Source organism: Panthera pardus, unplaced genomic scaffold (assembly GCF_024362965.1).
Source record: "Panthera pardus isolate Hobbes unplaced genomic scaffold, ASM2436296v1 HiC_scaffold_6, whole genome shotgun sequence".
In the NCBI taxonomy this organism is placed as follows: Eukaryota; Metazoa; Chordata; class Mammalia; order Carnivora; family Felidae; genus Panthera; species Panthera pardus.
In genome coordinates this window covers 59,150,678-59,166,842 of record NW_026526991.1, presented here as the reverse complement: position 1 = coordinate 59,166,842, position 16,165 = coordinate 59,150,678, and the positions used below count along the sequence as shown (strand labels likewise).

At 43.3% G+C, this 16,165-nt stretch overlaps 1 protein-coding gene across 3 annotated transcripts; it reads left to right on the top strand.

Annotated features, from left to right (window-relative positions):
• Positions 1 to 153: 153 nt before the first annotated feature.
• Positions 154 to 16,055, top strand: RAB5B (RAB5B, member RAS oncogene family). Of its 3 annotated transcripts, none has more exons than XM_019454728.2 (6): positions 154 to 275; positions 10,383 to 10,645; positions 11,727 to 11,878; positions 12,270 to 12,392; positions 12,942 to 13,035; positions 13,374 to 16,055. In XM_019454728.2, exons 2-6 carry the CDS (start codon positions 10,483 to 10,485, stop codon positions 13,487 to 13,489), a joined length of 648 nt encoding a protein of 215 aa, XP_019310273.1. In that variant the 5' UTR covers positions 154 to 275; positions 10,383 to 10,482; the 3' UTR covers positions 13,490 to 16,055. The 3 variants fall into 3 exon arrangements, with proteins under 3 accessions (XP_019310273.1, XP_053750646.1, XP_019310274.1); XM_053894671.1 differs by lacking the exon at positions 154 to 275 and adding an exon at positions 332 to 352; XM_019454729.2 differs by lacking the exon at positions 154 to 275 and adding an exon at positions 9,399 to 9,523.
• The last annotated feature ends 110 nt before the right edge of the window (positions 16,056 to 16,165 follow it).

The window sequence follows — 16,165 nt, the reverse complement described above, 5'->3', positions numbered from 1 at the left end:
CCCTCTCTATATTGGTCCGGAGCCCCGCCTGTCCAGTCCCTCGCTGGTACCCGTTGGTGACGGCGCCGGAAGAGGCCCGCCTTTCTCCAGAGGATTGGCGGATTAGTGCATACATCGCCCACCCTTGGTGGTAGGCGGGTAATCGTGCTATTGGCTGGGGCCCCCACCCCAAGGCGAGGAGGAGGAGGAGGAGGAGGGGCAGGAGGTTTGGTTGAGCTGCAGCTGTTTGTCTGTTCGACACAGGCTTGGGCCCGACGGGGGAGACGGAGCCCCAGGTACCGGGCTGATGGAGCCCACAAGGGCAGGGGCGGAGGCGCCCAGGAGAGGAGAGCGGACTGGCCTGAGAGCAGAGGCGGGTCTGGACCTCAGCGAGGGGTCAGGGCGGCCCACTGGAGAGGGGAGCAGGGGGCCGGGCCCCGGCAGGCCTAATGGGGGCGCTGAGGAGGGGGCCGGGCGGGCTGGGAGCCCGAAGTTGGTGAGGCCGGGAGGCGGCCGGGTTGTGTTGGCGGCCTGCGGGGGCCGAGGGCCGGCGCGGGAGGCCCGGGGCTGTGTGAGGGCAGGGGCAGGCCTCATTGAGCAGCTCTGAGGAGGGAGGAGCTGGGGGAAAGGGACGGGGCAACGGGTGAGGTAAGCCCATTTGCCGGGAGGTGCGGAGGGGTCAAACCAGACGCCCGGGCCGCGAGGATAACCGGGGCTGAGGCTTTCGAGCTGTCTAGTTGGAAGGGCCTGAGAAGGCATCTTAGTTGGGTAAGGGGCATTCTCTTCAGGGAAAGTGGCTATTATGAAAATAACTAGGGTGCTCTGAATTGAGCTGAGAGGGATTTGGGTTCATTGAGGGAGAACTGAGGCAAAGGAGGAAAGCTTTTCTAATCTAGAAGACTAGTTGGAGAAGTGGAAGCAGGGCCTGGTATCAGTTATGGGAGCTTCTGGGAATGCTCATGGGTGGACTGGAGGATCTGGGTCTTGAAAGGACCCACTCTTTTGTTCCTCTTAGTGGTGAGTTGTGGTGACTCGAAGTTTTTTGGTACTCCCGGGGTAGCGAATGAAGACAAAAGTTAAAAAAAAAAAAAAAAAAATTGTGACTGTTGGCTGTTCCAACTGTTCCCTACACTTTTCCTTGGCTTCAACTTGTTTAAGGTGCAGTCTGTGTTTCTTCTTACCAACCTCAGCTGGGTTAGGGTGCAATGCTGTCTAAGAAGTAAGAAGTTGGATTTGGGGGGTGTTTGTTCTCACTTAATAATCTGATCTATGGTGGTTACAGTATCTCTGACCTAGAAGCAGGGGATCAGCGATTGTATTATCCGCCCTGGAAAGGGGCTTAAGAGATCCCCAGCCACAGATCTTCTGACCATAGTTGGTGAAACTTTTATGGGACTTCAACTTGGGTATTTCCCAGGCAGGTAATGGTTAGGTGGAACAAGCCTGGAAATATGAGGTGATATCACTGAGGAAGGGATTTGAGGAAGAGTGAGAAATTCCATTCCAGAAGGTTGGCATCACCCCTATTCTTTGTCTACTTCTTCAGGAGCCCAGGTAAAAGTTGGGTCAAACAGTGAGGCATATGAGGAACGGGTGAGTAGAGAAAAAGATGGATTACTAAGGCACAGGAATCACATTCTCCACCCCCCCCCCCATATATTTTTAATGGTCTTCTGATCTCCTTAGTCCCCTATAGTTGGAGTTTATTGGATTTTCCCTTATACTTCCTCCTTTTACCCTCTTATACAAGTGTATTTTATGATTATATTTCTTCTTAATTACACAAGTAATATGTACATATTTTTAAATATTCAGGCTGTACAGAAGTGTAAAAAGGGTAAATCTTCACACACATACTTCACTCATTTTATCCAGAAAGGTCAGAGATAAGAGACAACAGATCAGACTAATCTTACTTTGGGGGATGTGCCACCAAAGGCAATTCTGTTTTCATGTTCCCACTAAACTCTGGTCTCTCATTCTTTCCAGTTTTCTCTTCTGGAATGATACTCTCTTCTTTATTGTGCTCCTTTCACAGATCATTTTGTCTTCTATCAAATTCACACAAGCAGAGAGCTATACTTTGGGTTATTCCTCCTCACCTTAAAACACACAGAGCACCGCACCTCCCCCCTCCCCCCCCCCCCCCCCAGCATCCCCCAGTTGTGCATTAGGTATCCTAGGAAATGCCCAAATAGATGGCCAATACTTTTTTTATGGGCAGGAAAGAAGCATTGAGGTAAATCTTTTTGTTTGGGAGAATTATTGGCATCTTTGCTAAAGTGAGGAATTTGAGACCTCCGTCTTCTGGTTCATGGCCTCTGCGTGTTCAGACATTCATTGAATATCTTTTCATTAACCCAAAAGAAGACAATGGCTCTCCTAAGGGGCCCCTGTATCTGTCTTTCTGTAGTGATGTGAGAAACTCTCAAGTTTCTCTGGATTTGAAATTGGTTTTCCTCTAAACCTCAGTACAGCTAGGACATTTCATACTACCACCTTATTAATTGAATTTGTTCTTACTGGCTCTAGAAGCCCTCTAATGTGCCCAGCCTTTGTACAGTGCCCTCAGAAACTTCAATTATGTCCCCCAGGAGTTTTTCTTTTCCTTCTGCAAAGCCAGTCCTAGAGAAAATTGTGTGGATATGTGTCTATGTGTGTGTTTTAATCCTCTACAGGCTTTGCCATTTTCTACATCCTGGTGGTATCGTGTCCCTTTCTTCTAGACTTTTTTTTTTTTTTTGTCTTTTCCACCTTCTTTTTAATCCAAGTCTACCTTCAAGAAACAATCTGACACAGATCCAGAATTATAAAAATGTATTTGGAGAAGAGGGCTTTCCCATTGTCCTTCAAGTCATACCTCCTATCTTCTAACTCTCACCTTGCCCAGGAGCAAGGATTGCTTTTCTGTAGTTTGCTTATTTGTATGCATTGATACGAATTTGACTTCTGAGGATATATAAGTTAGGAGAAGCAAGTGTGTAGGCTGCTCCCTAATCCTAAAACATTTCAGATTGGAAAGTAACCAAAGTGTAAGACAGTAAACTCAAAATAAGGAAATGCAACAGCCCTCAAGGAGGAAGGATACCTTAAAACCCTGCACAGTACACTCCCACTTCCCAAGAGTGTTTTAGGAAAGAATTAGTCATTGAACAGTAACTGAGCTTAGAAAGAAGCCAACCAGGTGGGCAAAGTGTATGCAGATTTCTGAGCCAGGCTGTAGCTTTGGTTTAGGGGCAGTGGATACCTTTTCAGAATGTCCCCTAACTGTGGTGGTGTGATGGTGGGTTTTTTTGTTTTTTGTTTTTTTAACTTGTGTTTCTCAAATTCAGGAATTAATAGAGATAATGACCCAAAGTTTTTTGAACACTTAACCTTAACTGAAAACTCAGGGAACTTGTTTTAAGCCACAGTTGCTTCAGTGTTAAGGTGGGAGGGCCACATATTGGGTGTGATTAGGCCATCTGAGCATAGTAACGGGTGACAGGAAAAGCAGTTAGCCCATGTGAGTTGCAACAGTACTTTGTGGGCTGGGTCTCAAGGGGGCCCTCCATCCAAGGGAGATCACAAAGAGGCCAGGGAGAGAATTGGTATTCTGAGGACTATTAAAAACATTCCCAAATGGAACTGAGTAAGAAGCTATCCAGGTGGCACAAAAAGGGGAAGAATAGATGGAGGAAAGCAGGACTGCTTTAGCCTTAATTAATTTAGAGAGCATTTAATGAACACCTACTAGGAACCAGGCATTGTGCTGGAAAGTCAAAATGACATAAAAAAAAAAATAGTAACACTTTTTGAGAGGTTGATAGTTCAGCAGAACAAACACACACAATTAACTCATATAATGTAATAAATGCTGTGATAGAAATACCGTCGTAATTCTAGGGGACCCCAGAGGAAACTGATGAATTCTGCTGGGTGAGAAGGTGTCTCACAGAGAAGGTGACATTTAAGCTTGGCCTTAAAAGATAAATTACGAGTTTACTGGTCTCACAAAGTGGGGAAGGACATTCCAAATCTTTCCTAGGTCAATAGAGTTTGTACTACCATACTGATAAGAGATAAGTATGCTTTTTACCTCTTAGGGACATAGAAGGGAGAGTGGGGGGAAGTGGAAGGACTCTCTCATTTAAGACAGTGACTCATTAATTAACATTGGTCAACACAATGAAAGAGCTGAGCCAAGTAGTAGAACTCTCAGTTCAAGATTTTAGTAATTTGGGGTCTAAAAGAAGTTGAGAGTTGAAGGTATTCACTGGCTTTTGTCCTATCTTCCCTAATCATTAAATCTCTTACATTAGTCCCCAGCACACAGACCCTTGTAAAAGTTACCACTCTTTCCCTATCATTTATTCCATTAAATCATTTCTATTTCAGCCTTCCTGGCAGGGTTGGTCAAGACCTTCTAGAGAGGCATGGTAATGAGTGAATTGTTCTGTTAGAAGAATATAGAATTGGATTCTAGTTCTCAGGGAAGTCCTGGGTCTGTCTACCTGGTTTTAGTCCCAAAGGAAGTACTTATCTAAACTGAATAGAGGCAGAAACTATCCAATCTAAGCTCTTGATCCAGTCCTGGTGCCCTCTTCAGGGTTCAATTCAGAGTTAGCATCTCCTGCTTCCTTAAGAGGTATAGTGGTATACTACTAGCAAGAGTACATGACTTGGAGTACTTACCAAAAGGAGATTTAGCTGTCTGTATGGTAACACCTGGCAAGTTGATTAATATTATGTGCCTCAGTTACCTTACCTGTAAAATACAGAGACTGGATTAGACCTATAGACTGCCTCTTATCTGGCAAACTGACCTTATGGGACTGACATTTGAGTGTGGGCTAGACTCCAGTGGCAATGTATCTGGAAGTTAGTCTCTGTTAATAGGTGATAGTCTTCTAGAGGCTTCATAATGTGTTTGGCTCAGACACTCAAAGATACCAAGTGGAAGGGGGGCTGAAGAATAGAGTCTTGCTCTGCTGGAACCAGCAAACTGAGAAACCTTTCCTATGCATACTTTTCCTGAGCGTTTAGGGGAGCTACCCAAACTAATGAACGGACCCCTTCATCCTCCACCTTCCCCTCCCCAGTGGGCTGATGCCATGGTCAAACCTCAGTCCTCCCTAGTCAGTGGTCATTTGATAAACCATTTTTGTGGAGCTGCACTTCTAAGGGAAGTTAAATCTGATTTTTTCTCTCCCAATCTGAAAGGGTTGAAGGGAAGAATAACTTCCTTGTCCTCCCTTTTTTTGCCTCAGGTTTGAAGGTAATCATCACACCACTTGGCTGGGTGGCAGTGGTTTATGTTTTGTCTTTGAACGGATCATTTGCCTACTGTCAACTCTTAGGAAAAAAAAAAAAAGTCACCACTAGGAATCATTTGAATCTTATGTATATTACTTCACATCTGTACCCCTGATCTTTTGAAAGTCTAGCTATTGCATAAAAAACATAATAGCCTTATATACATGTTGGGGTTGAAGATCAAGGCACAGTGATGGGCAGCCCATCAATTACTGTGAACAGGGAAGGTAAGACATATTATTGAGGTGACACATCGGGTAGGAGGTAGTTTTTTCTAACCCACTAGTTTCTAATCTGTGACAATCCAAGGTTGCTTAGTAGCAAGAAAGTTTGCTGATTTGTCTGTGGGGGTAACAAGGGTTTTGCAATCTGAATGTGTTTGTGACTTTCCTATCTCCACATTTCCCCTACTCCCTACTACTATTTTCCCAGGCCTAGAGCCATGTGCCTATGAAAATTCAGTCCATTCTAACTCCCATGTTTTCTCCTTGTAAAGTAGTAACATTGAGGCTTAGTGTTCTGCCCCTTAGATCACATGCTTTGAAATAGTTGAAAATGTAAGCAAATAATTGGGGCACCTGGGTGGCTCAGCGGGTAGAGCATGCAACTCTTGATCTTGGGGTTGTGAGTTCAACCCATCTTGGATGTAGAGCTTACTTTAAGAAAGAAAGGAAGGAAGGAAGGAAAAGGAAAGAAAGAAAAGGTGAGCAAATAAGTCAAAGAATCTAGTAACTTTTCCTGTTGTGTCTTAAAGAATATAGCATATGTATGTCACCTAAAGGAAACTTGATCAGCTTATCATCTGTTTTTTCCTATTGTGTCATCTGTTTTCTGTTCTAAAGTGTAGAGTTATAATGGCCTATCTTTTCTTATGAAACAGTGTATATGAAGTGCCACACAAATATGTTTTTAAAAATCATTCATCACAGATTCTAAGAAACTCTAAGGGAAAGAAATTTCTTTTTTTTAATGTTTATTCTTTTTTTTTTTTTTTAATGTTTATTCTTGAGAGAGAGAGAGACAGACAGAGCGCAAGCAGGGGAGGGTCAGAGAGAGAGGGAGACACAGAATCTGAAGCAGGCTCCAGGCTCTGAGCAGTCAGCACAGAGCCTTGACACAGGGCTTGAACCCATGAACCATGAGATCATGACCTGAGCCGAAACTGGATGCTTAACTGACTAAGCCACCCAGGCACCCCAGGAATTTCTTAAATGTACCCAGAACTTTGGAAGTGAATTTAAATTTCACTCTTTACTACTTTTTCCAACCCCCTCCCTCCCCAAAGATCCTTATAGATAAGGAAGCCAGGGCTCAGAAAGGCAAAGGGAGTAGCGTGAGATCACAGTGGATTATAACTGGCAAAGCAGAGTGTAAAACCCAACCTTGCTTGATTCCAAAGCCGTTACCAGCACTACACGGGACTGCCCCTGTCTAATTTGACTCCCCATTTTCATAATTGTGTCATAACTTCAGTAGCAGGGTTGAAGAATCCTCTGACCCCTGGAGAGCTATAGTCAGCCCTCATCTTAATTTCATCTAGAAGTTTTATAACAGTAACCATAACCTATAGGCTGGCGAGAGACTAGACTTCCTCCCATCCTTATTAACCCCTCCTTCCTTGTCAGGCCTCTCCAGAGCAGTTTTTTAAACTTTTTTTTTTTAATCATGACTCCTAATAAAACAAAACATTTTACATCATAATTCAATGTGTGTACATAAAGTGAAACATTTTCACAAAATGATTCTTATTTGCAACATACTTGTTATTTTTTTCTTTAAAAAAATTTTTTTTAACATTTATTTATTTTGAGAGAGAGAGGAGAAAGAGAATCCCAAGCAGCCTCCACACTGTTAGCACAGAGTCTGACATGGATGGGGATTAAACTCTTGAACCACGAAGTCACGACCTGAGGCAAAATCAAGAGTCAGATGCTCAACCAACTGAACCACCCAGGCACTCCCCCCCCTCCCTTTTTTTTAATATACTGATCATGATCCACAAGTGATTTCAAGGTAATTATTGGTTTACAACCCCCAGTTTGAAAAAGAGCTAAAGCATGTGACTAGTGGCTAAGAACCTAATTAAAACCGATTCTTGGAGTACTGGATCCCAGAATTTAGGATTTTGTGGACCAATTAATTTAAATTTGAGGGTTTTTGTTTTCCCACATACTGGTATTTAGAAGTCTTACTATTGCCAATCAACACCATTATATTTTTAAAGCATTAAAACAGTTATTTAGAAAGCTTTTAAAAAATATGCTTCCTAAAAATATAATTTAAAAATATATATTTCCTCTTTTAAAAAAAAAAGAATTTGGTAGAATGAAAACCTCTTAAGTCCTTCACATAACACCCTCCTCAATCCTACTCTCCTCAGAGAGAGGTAACAAAATTGTTAACAAATTTGTATGTATTCTTCCAAAATGTTTTATATGCAGAATTTTGTTTTACATATGTAGGATCCAACCATGTGTTTTGTACTACAACTTTTTAACAACAGGTGTTAGAGGTTTTTCTATATAATACATATTTACCTTTGAGAGGAAATTGATACTAAGAAAGTAAGAAGTTAGAAGTCTTGTTACAGAGAATATTCTTTTAAATTGAATAAATTTAGCTTTATGAAAAACTTGCTATATCGTCTTTATTTTTACCATTTCCTCATGAACCACTGAAAACACCACAAAATAGCCTGTGTGTATCTGGATTCGTAGGACTCACTGGCCTGGGGAATATAAAATACCCAGTAGAATCAGAGTAATTTCTTACATTCCTCTGTCTTAATCTAGTCTACTTTGGGACTTTTTGGAGTTCTCATTGATCTTTTCTGTAAATCAGGGCCACTAAATAATACTTACTTTTTTTTCCTCAAGTTTATTTATTTTGAAAGAGAGAGTGCGAACAGAAGAGCGGCAGAAAGGGGGGGGGGGGGTCGATTTCATGACTGAGATCACGACCTGAGCCAAAACCAGGAGTTGGATGCTTAACCGACAGAGCTGCCCAGACTCCCCAACAATACTTATTTTTTAGCACTATGCTAAATATATCTTTTCCTTAATCTTTATTGCTACTCTGTGAGTTAGGTGTTTTTTCCATTTTATAAAGGTGGAAGGAAAGGCTCAGAGAAATTTCTTGATGTTGTTAATAATGAGGAGTGCCTGGATGGCTCAGTCGGTTAAGCATCCAACTCGATTTCAGCACAGGTCATTATCTCGGGGTCCAGAGATAGAATGTCAAGCTTTTGCTCCACACTGGGTGTGAAGCCTGCTTGAGATTCTTTCTCCTCTCTCCCTCCCCAGCTCACACATGCACACTCAAAAAAAAATGATTAGTGGTTTAATCATGAAGCACTTTTTGCCGCATATTTATTTTTTAAGTTTATTCATTTTGAGAGAGAGAACATGCGCATGCTGGGGAGGGGCAGAGAAAGAATCCCAAGCAGGATCCACACTGAGCATGGAGCCCAAGGCAGGGCTCAATCTCACAACCATAAGATGATGACCTGAGCTGAAATCAAAGAGTCAGAAGTTTAACCAACTGAGCCACCCAGATGCCCCTGCCAATACTTATTTGTGTTATCTCAGTCCTCACAACAGCTTTATGCAGCCCATAAACTATTATCCCATTTTACAGATGAAAGAAATGCACAGATAGATTTAGTAATCTGCCCAAAGCTTCACAGGTAGTAAGCAAAACTGTAAAATAAACCCAGTGAATTAGACTTCATAGTCTTTGTTCCTCTGCACTGCCTCCTGTATAATTTTTCTCTTTACTATCTTTATTCTATCTTTACTAGAATTACAGATTGTTAACGCTGATTTGACTCCAAAGCATCTTGCTATAGTGACAAAATAATGTTTCCCCACGTGCCATAAAGTATGTTTATGGAGTTATTAGAATCAGCCTTGGAGAACAGAAAGATTAATTTGAACAAAGTACAACCAAAGTAACGCTTAGGTTTTGGACAGAAGTTTTGCATATTCTAATCATGCTAACACCTTTGAATCTTATAGTTCCTTTCCCCTCAGAATCAGAATGATGAAATATATTCAGGTTTGGATGATTAGACTCTCAGAAGTCTCCACTTCTGTCTCTGTCTCCTCTTCTACCACCAGCTTTCCAAGCTCCTTGGGAGGTTAAAAAAAAAAAAAAAAAAAAAGGTGGTTCAGTTTCTTTTCATCAAATGTTTATCGCTTGAAAACTTATCCCTGCATCATCCTCTGGAGACTCCTGCTTGTGTCAAAAGGTACACCTTTCTCTGCTTCAAATTTGGAGGGCTACAGCTGTTAGGCCCATTTAGTGTGGAGAGTAATCTAATCCCTAGGCACCAGGAAGACAGCTGCAAGTTGCGAGGTCAAGCCTACTGATTCTTAGACATGGTAGATTCTCAGACTCAGAGAGGTGGCAGAAGCGAAAAGAAAGAGTTGATCCTGAATGCGGTTTGTTAGTTGTCTATGGTCTATTTCTCTACTCACCTTTGACCAGAAATGATAAAGGGACAGATTTCTCTGGCAAATGGACCCTGGTTAGAGTTTCAGAAACATCAAGAAGACTGGTTGTGTATGAAGGATATGGACCCAGAAGCTACCCCTCTGCTCCTAGGGAGGGGTGACTCATCCCACACCCCTAGAGTGCATCTCTCATTTTGAAAGCTAGAAAAAAGATGGGGGTGAGGGGAAGGACAGCACCAGGGATACCAAGGAGATACTGGGGGTCTACGGTACTTGTGGGTAGATTTGGGTGTTCTTCGGGCCAACTAAAAATTGATCAATTTGCTGTTTGAAGATCTGGTGGAAAAGTAATGGGAAATAAACTTATTTCATACCATTTTCAGTCTCTCCATTTCAGCTCCCTTAGCAGTTGGAGATTATGTAGTAGGGCAGACTCCACTTCCGATGCAATTTTTATTTTATTGTTCCGCATTCTTACCACTGAGTGTCAGCCACCTGGGACCCTCTCCGTGGGGTTGATGGGGTTAATTGGGTTGATTTTAATTATTAAGTCCTCATAGGAGCAAAGACATTAGGAGATTTATCTTTTCTCTAAAACTGATTGCAGCAGCAATGGCCCGGTGTTTAATTTTACCCACTTTTTTTTTCTTGCAGGACTGTTGAAGCCTGAAGTCCCCTCCCCTTCCCCCTTCCCCCTTTGCCGCTTTGTGGCATCCCCCCTCCCTCCACCCTTTCCCATTCGGATAATCTAGCCATGACTAGCAGAAGCACAGCCAGGCCCAATGGGCAGCCCCAGGCCAGCAAAATATGCCAGTTCAAATTGGTCCTGCTGGGTGAATCTGCAGTGGGGAAGTCTAGTCTGGTATTACGTTTTGTCAAAGGGCAGTTTCATGAGTACCAGGAGAGCACCATTGGAGGTGAGTACCTCAGGGAAAGAGGAGGTTCAGTGTGTAGTGAGGCTTTTTGAAGGGAGATCTAGAGACCTGATTGTGGAGCTGGCCTTTTTAGCTCTCTGGAACGGAAATCCTTTATAAAACAGAAGAAAAAAAAATTGTCATAATGGCAAAAAATAGATATATGTTTGTCCTCTTGCTTCCTAGAAGAAAATTAGAAAGGTTGACCTTTGCACACCAAGAAAATCACTAATTTTTTTTTAATCTGTTTGTCTTCTTCCTCTCACTTTCATCTTAATCCAATTGAAGTTTAGTTGAGTGTCATCTTGAGCAGGGTTGGCTTAAAGCAGTGATTCATAATCAAAAGTGTACATCAGAATCACCCGGGGAACATTTTTATCCTGTCATGCTTGGGCCCTGCCCTAGATGTACTGATCAGTATGGGAAGTAGGGTGAATTTGGTGGAGGTGTAGACATGTATGTTTGGAAAAGCTCTGTAGAAGAGGCTGGAACTAAATATAAAAGATAAAAGACATCTGCCTTTCCCACCTTTGCTACCTTCTCCCTTCTACTACTCCCAAGGGCGGTAATTCAGTAAAAGATCTTTTATGAGAACTCTCATGTTACACCTTCCCTACTTTTACTAGTAACCTTGGAAATGCAGTGTTCTTGGACCAGCAGAAGATTATATAAAAAAGTAACAGCCAAATTATATTGCTAATAGTGGGATCTGTCATCAGTCTTTAAAATCTTCTAATTAATTATTGATGTGACCTTTATTTGAAACTTATTTTCTGTCATTATCCCTTATTCCTCTATTTTGGTTAGAAGAGAGATAAGTGTCAGCTCCTCTCTCTAACATTCATAGCTTATGTGCCCCCACTACTTAGAGGAACTTCTGGCAGGAAGGACTTAGCCAAGGGCAGTCTTAATCCTGGTTCTAAGACCTATACATAAGGAGAGGAACTCTAAACCTTTTCCTTAGCTGAATGACCTGGTTGGTAACTGGTCTTAGACTGAGAATGGAGATATTATGAAGGGGGCTGGGATTTTCCCATTGATCCTCCTACTTACAACTTCTTCCCCTCCATTCTCTCATCCACAGCGGCCTTCCTCACCCAGTCTGTTTGTCTAGATGACACAACAGTCAAGTTTGAGATTTGGGACACAGCTGGGCAGGAGCGATACCATAGCTTGGCCCCCATGTACTACAGAGGTGCCCAAGCTGCCATTGTGGTTTATGACATTACTAATCAGGTAAGTGGGCTGTGAAGTTTCTTGCTTTTATTAATAGGAATTAAATTAGGTGGGGAAGAAAAAACAAGTTCTTGAAATGGCAAAATAAAATAAGAGTATAAATTCTACTCCCAAGTGCTGGTAAGACAGAGGTAATGACACAAGTGGTTTCAGTGAGGGAAGGTTGCCTAGAAGAGGTGAGTTTTGAGACAGGGTTTTGAAGGTGATGGGCCTGGGGCACCTGGCTGGCTCAGTTGGTGGAGCATGTGACTCTTGATCTTGGGCTTGTGGGTTCAAGCCCCACGTTGGGTATAGAAATTACTTAATAAAATCTTAAGTTAAAAAAAAAGAAGGTGATGGGCCTAGATTGGCAGTCATTCTAGCCTACCTTCTCTTCCTCATGTTTTCCTAGGAAACCTTCGCTCGAGCGAAGACATGGGTAAAGGAACTACAGCGACAGGCCAGTCCTAGCATCGTTATTGCCCTGGCGGGGAACAAAGCTGACCTGGCCAATAAGCGCATGGTGGAGTATGAAGTAAGTTGGCCCATAGAATCCCTCTGTAACACACTCCCTCTGTACTTGGGATCTTTAGTCCCCAAACCTGCCCTCTCTGAAAACCTCATCTGAGGACATTTATCATCTCCATTCCCCAGTTCCACACCAGGCTAAATACAACAATACTGTGACCCTAATGACAGCTAGGAGATTTTAGAGGAGTCAGAAAAAAACTTTAGAGCAGAGGGGTAGGGGAGTACCAGCTATAGGGTTATCAATGTGAAAACAGGAAAGAGGGAGCAGGTGAATTTGAGGTAAGGGACTATTCAAGTGTCACAACCTAAAAGCCCCCAACCAATTTACCTTCTCCCTCATTATCAAGATTCCTGATATCTGCTTGTTGGATTAAATGGTCTAGACCATGAGTTATCCTTGAGGAAGTCGTCACCAAAATATGAGTCCAGAGCCAGCTGGCTCAGAGGGCAATTAAACCTAGGATACTACCTAGCTCTGGTGCTACATGGAAGTGGAAAGACAGTACTTGTTCCTGTCTTACATTCTGAGTACCAGTATACCCACCCCTTGCAGGAGGCCCAGGCGTATGCAGATGACAACAGCTTATTGTTTATGGAGACTTCAGCCAAGACAGCTATGAACGTGAATGATCTCTTCCTGGCAATAGGTAAGGTCAGAACAGCCTGGGGTCTTCCTGTCTTTTTGCCTTGCCTCTTGGCAAGATCACTAGCCCAAGTCATAAAGACAGAGGGGAGTGTCTCCTCCTGTGAAAACTGTAGGTATGGAAATAACTTTCCATTATGACTTCCATCCTTTGGCTACAGCTTTAGCCCCCATCCCCCCACATCTTTAATGTAGTTTACAAAAGTGAACCTTCCCCTCTTCAAAACATTCTTTTAATCTCTCACATTTCCCCTTTCCCCATATCACTCCCCCACCCAATAGTCTTTTTGGAGAGATGAGTAAAATCTACCATACTTTTTTCCCTTCTCTTTTTATCTCTAGCTAAGAAGCTGCCAAAGAGCGAACCCCAGAATCTGGGGGGTGCAGCAGGCCGAAGCCGGGGTGTGGATCTCCATGAGCAGTCCCAGCAGAACAAGAGCCAGTGTTGTAGCAACTGAGGGGGTGGCTAGCAGCAAACAAGTATGGAGCTAGCACGAGAGCTAAGAAATAACCTCCATCCCCACCCCTCAGCACACAGCCCCTACGGTAACAGCACACTGAGCCCTGGCTCCCAAGGGCTGCCTCCTGACAGCTCCGTCATGGCACTTTTTAACGCTTCAGCAACCAACACCAGGCAGCTGTTGCCACTGGCCTCCTACCCCTACTCTGGGGCTTGGGGGTCAGATCCCCCAGGACTTACCTTCCAAAACAAACTTTCTTCACTTTGTATTATAGGTGCAAGACAGTGACCTACTTATCTTTCCTCCTCCTCCTCCTCCTCCTCATTTTTCCAGAAAACATTTTTTTGTCTCCTGCCCCTTCCCCTTCTGCTTTTGGTCAATCCCTGTTCTTGATCCCCTTTTCCTCCTCTCCCCAGGATGGAGAAGGTGGTGAACCCAGGAACTGAGGAAGGAGGTTTCCAGTTCAGTCACATTAAAGGGCCCTGGGGGAGAGTAAGGCTCAGAGCGGGAGGGAGTAAGGAAACCTTTCCTTTTTGTTTTTATTTGGTTGGAGTTTCTCGTATTTGAAAACACTGCAGTCTCCATGAGTTGGCCTTGTGGAGGGTGTTTCTAGGTAGAGATGAGAACGGGAAGGCAAGCTCTCGGGTACCAGGTGGGAGTTGTGTTGTTAGCTAACTGGGCGGAGGTAGAGGAGGTGGAGATGCAGTGTCACCTGTGGCTCTGGAACTGTTCCAAGGCCTGATTTCCCCCTCACCCAGCCTCTTAGGTAGCTTCTCCCCCATAGTGGGGGAGACTCTGGACCCCAGAGTCCTCCAAAGAATCTTCACTGGTTGCCTGCATCTTTGGCTCTGCTGTGATCTAATTAGAGGAGGGACCAGTTTCTGAATCCCATCCTCTGATTTATACATATGCATTTTTTTCTCTGGCCTTTAGATGGCCTCAGCCCCAGCCACTATATTCCCCTGCAGTTTGCACTTTAATTGGTGGTAGTTCAGTTGGGATACTTGTTTTATGGGGGTTTTGATTGATTTACCTGCCCTCTCACCTTTTTAATTAAATGGAACCCAAGGTAGTATATATATGAGGTTTGGGGAGGGGCTGTAGAGAACAGGACCAGTGGCAGCTACTCAAGTCCAGTCTCCATTGCTTGCTTCCTCCAGCTCTGACTCTTAACCTATATTCTTGCCAACCTAGCTCTCAAGTATAGGTTTGCCTTTCCTGGGGAATTAACTGAGCAACTGGAGAGTGGTCTCGGGATAGCCTAGGCCATTGTATGGGAGTGAAGAGGGGTGTCAGGCAGGAGGGAGGAGTTTTCTATCCTTTCCTAGGGTTCACATTCAATTTGATCCAACCATTACTGTGTCTTTTCTACTTCCCTGTAAATAGGTATGATCTTTATTCCCATTGTACAGTCTGTTCTGTCCTCCACCTCCCATCAATCAGGCCCTGTTTCTTTTCTCCTTTGTTAGTATCTTCCATTTAGTCCCTCAATTCTTATCCTCATACTCACCCCCAGCCAGTGGTTTAATCCATGTACCACTAGAAGTTAATACCACAGGCCTACTTGTGGACCCCTCAAATCATAACACCTGTTCCTGTGGACAGGGAACAACTGCCACTGAAGGTCCATCACAGCTGTCTCACGTCACCAGAGGATGTTGGTCCCTTCTAAATCTCTAGCCACTCCTCTTGGCCTCTCTCATCTGGTGTTCTAGCATATCTTTGTGAAGCCATCAAGGCAAGAGAGAGCTCTAAACTCCTTCTTGTTCCAGCCCAGAATTTTGGGAAAATTGGGGGAAGTAAGATAGGAAAGGTCACAGTGACCTAGGATTGGAACCTTTCTACCCTTTGATTTGCAGACTGCCCTCTGTCCCAGAGCAGCTGAGAAATCCTTGAAGCTGAGATTCCGAAGGACCCAGCTTAGGTTCTTCCACTTAGGCCTCAATTCCCTTCCTTTTCCAGGGGCAGCCTTAGTTCCCGTGGCCCTGAAACACATATATTTTTCTCTTCCTTTCCCAGCACCCACTAGCCCCCCAAAGCACCCAGTGCATCCTTATAAGTGGAAGAACTAGGATCGCTCTCTTAAATTCCTTAGAAATGAAGGGTTTTTTTGTTTGTTTTTTTTTTCTCTGTGCATCTTTCCCCCTGGAATGGGAGTGAAGTGGTTCATTGCCTTGGGGCTGGGAAACCATTTCTCCAGGCTTTTTCTCCCCTCCCCAGCCCCCTTAGGAACAGGATTGGCCTTAGCTTTTAGGCCTATCTGCTGCTTTCCTTCTACTTCCTACCAGTTCTTCTGCTTTCCTTTGAGCTTTCTTGGGCTTGGGGATCTTAGTTTTTATTTCCCAGCTCTTCATTTTTTTTCTTCCCTTCTGATCAGTTGTTTTTTTTTTTAGGCGGGGGTGGGGGGGTGTCCTTTTTTTTTTTCTTCTAAGAAAGCATTTGCCTTTTTTCCCTTTTCTTCCTCTCCCAACATAACAATCGTGGTAACAGAATGCGACTGCTGATTTACCGATGTATTTAATGTAAGTAAAAAAGGAAAAAAAAAAAAAAAAAGAAAAGTGTATTGGAGTGTTGCTTCTTTTTTTCTTTTTTCTTTCTTTTTTCTTTTTTTCTTTTTTTTTTTTTCTTTTGCTATTTGATACTAGAAATTTGGAAGAAAGGGCATTCAATGTT

Bases quoted from the DNA above. Each gene is read 5' to 3' on its own strand.
- RAB5B (XM_019454728.2), top strand. From the start codon at position 10,483: ATGACTAGCAGAAGCACAGCCAGGCCCAATGGGCAGCCCCAGGCCAGC. The intron at 10,646-11,726 runs GTGAGTACCTCA...TCTCATCCACAG, and splicing joins CCAGGAGAGCACCATTGGAG to CGGCCTTCCTCACCCAGTCT. The intron at 11,879-12,269 runs GTAAGTGGGCTG...ATGTTTTCCTAG, and splicing joins TTTATGACATTACTAATCAG to GAAACCTTCGCTCGAGCGAA.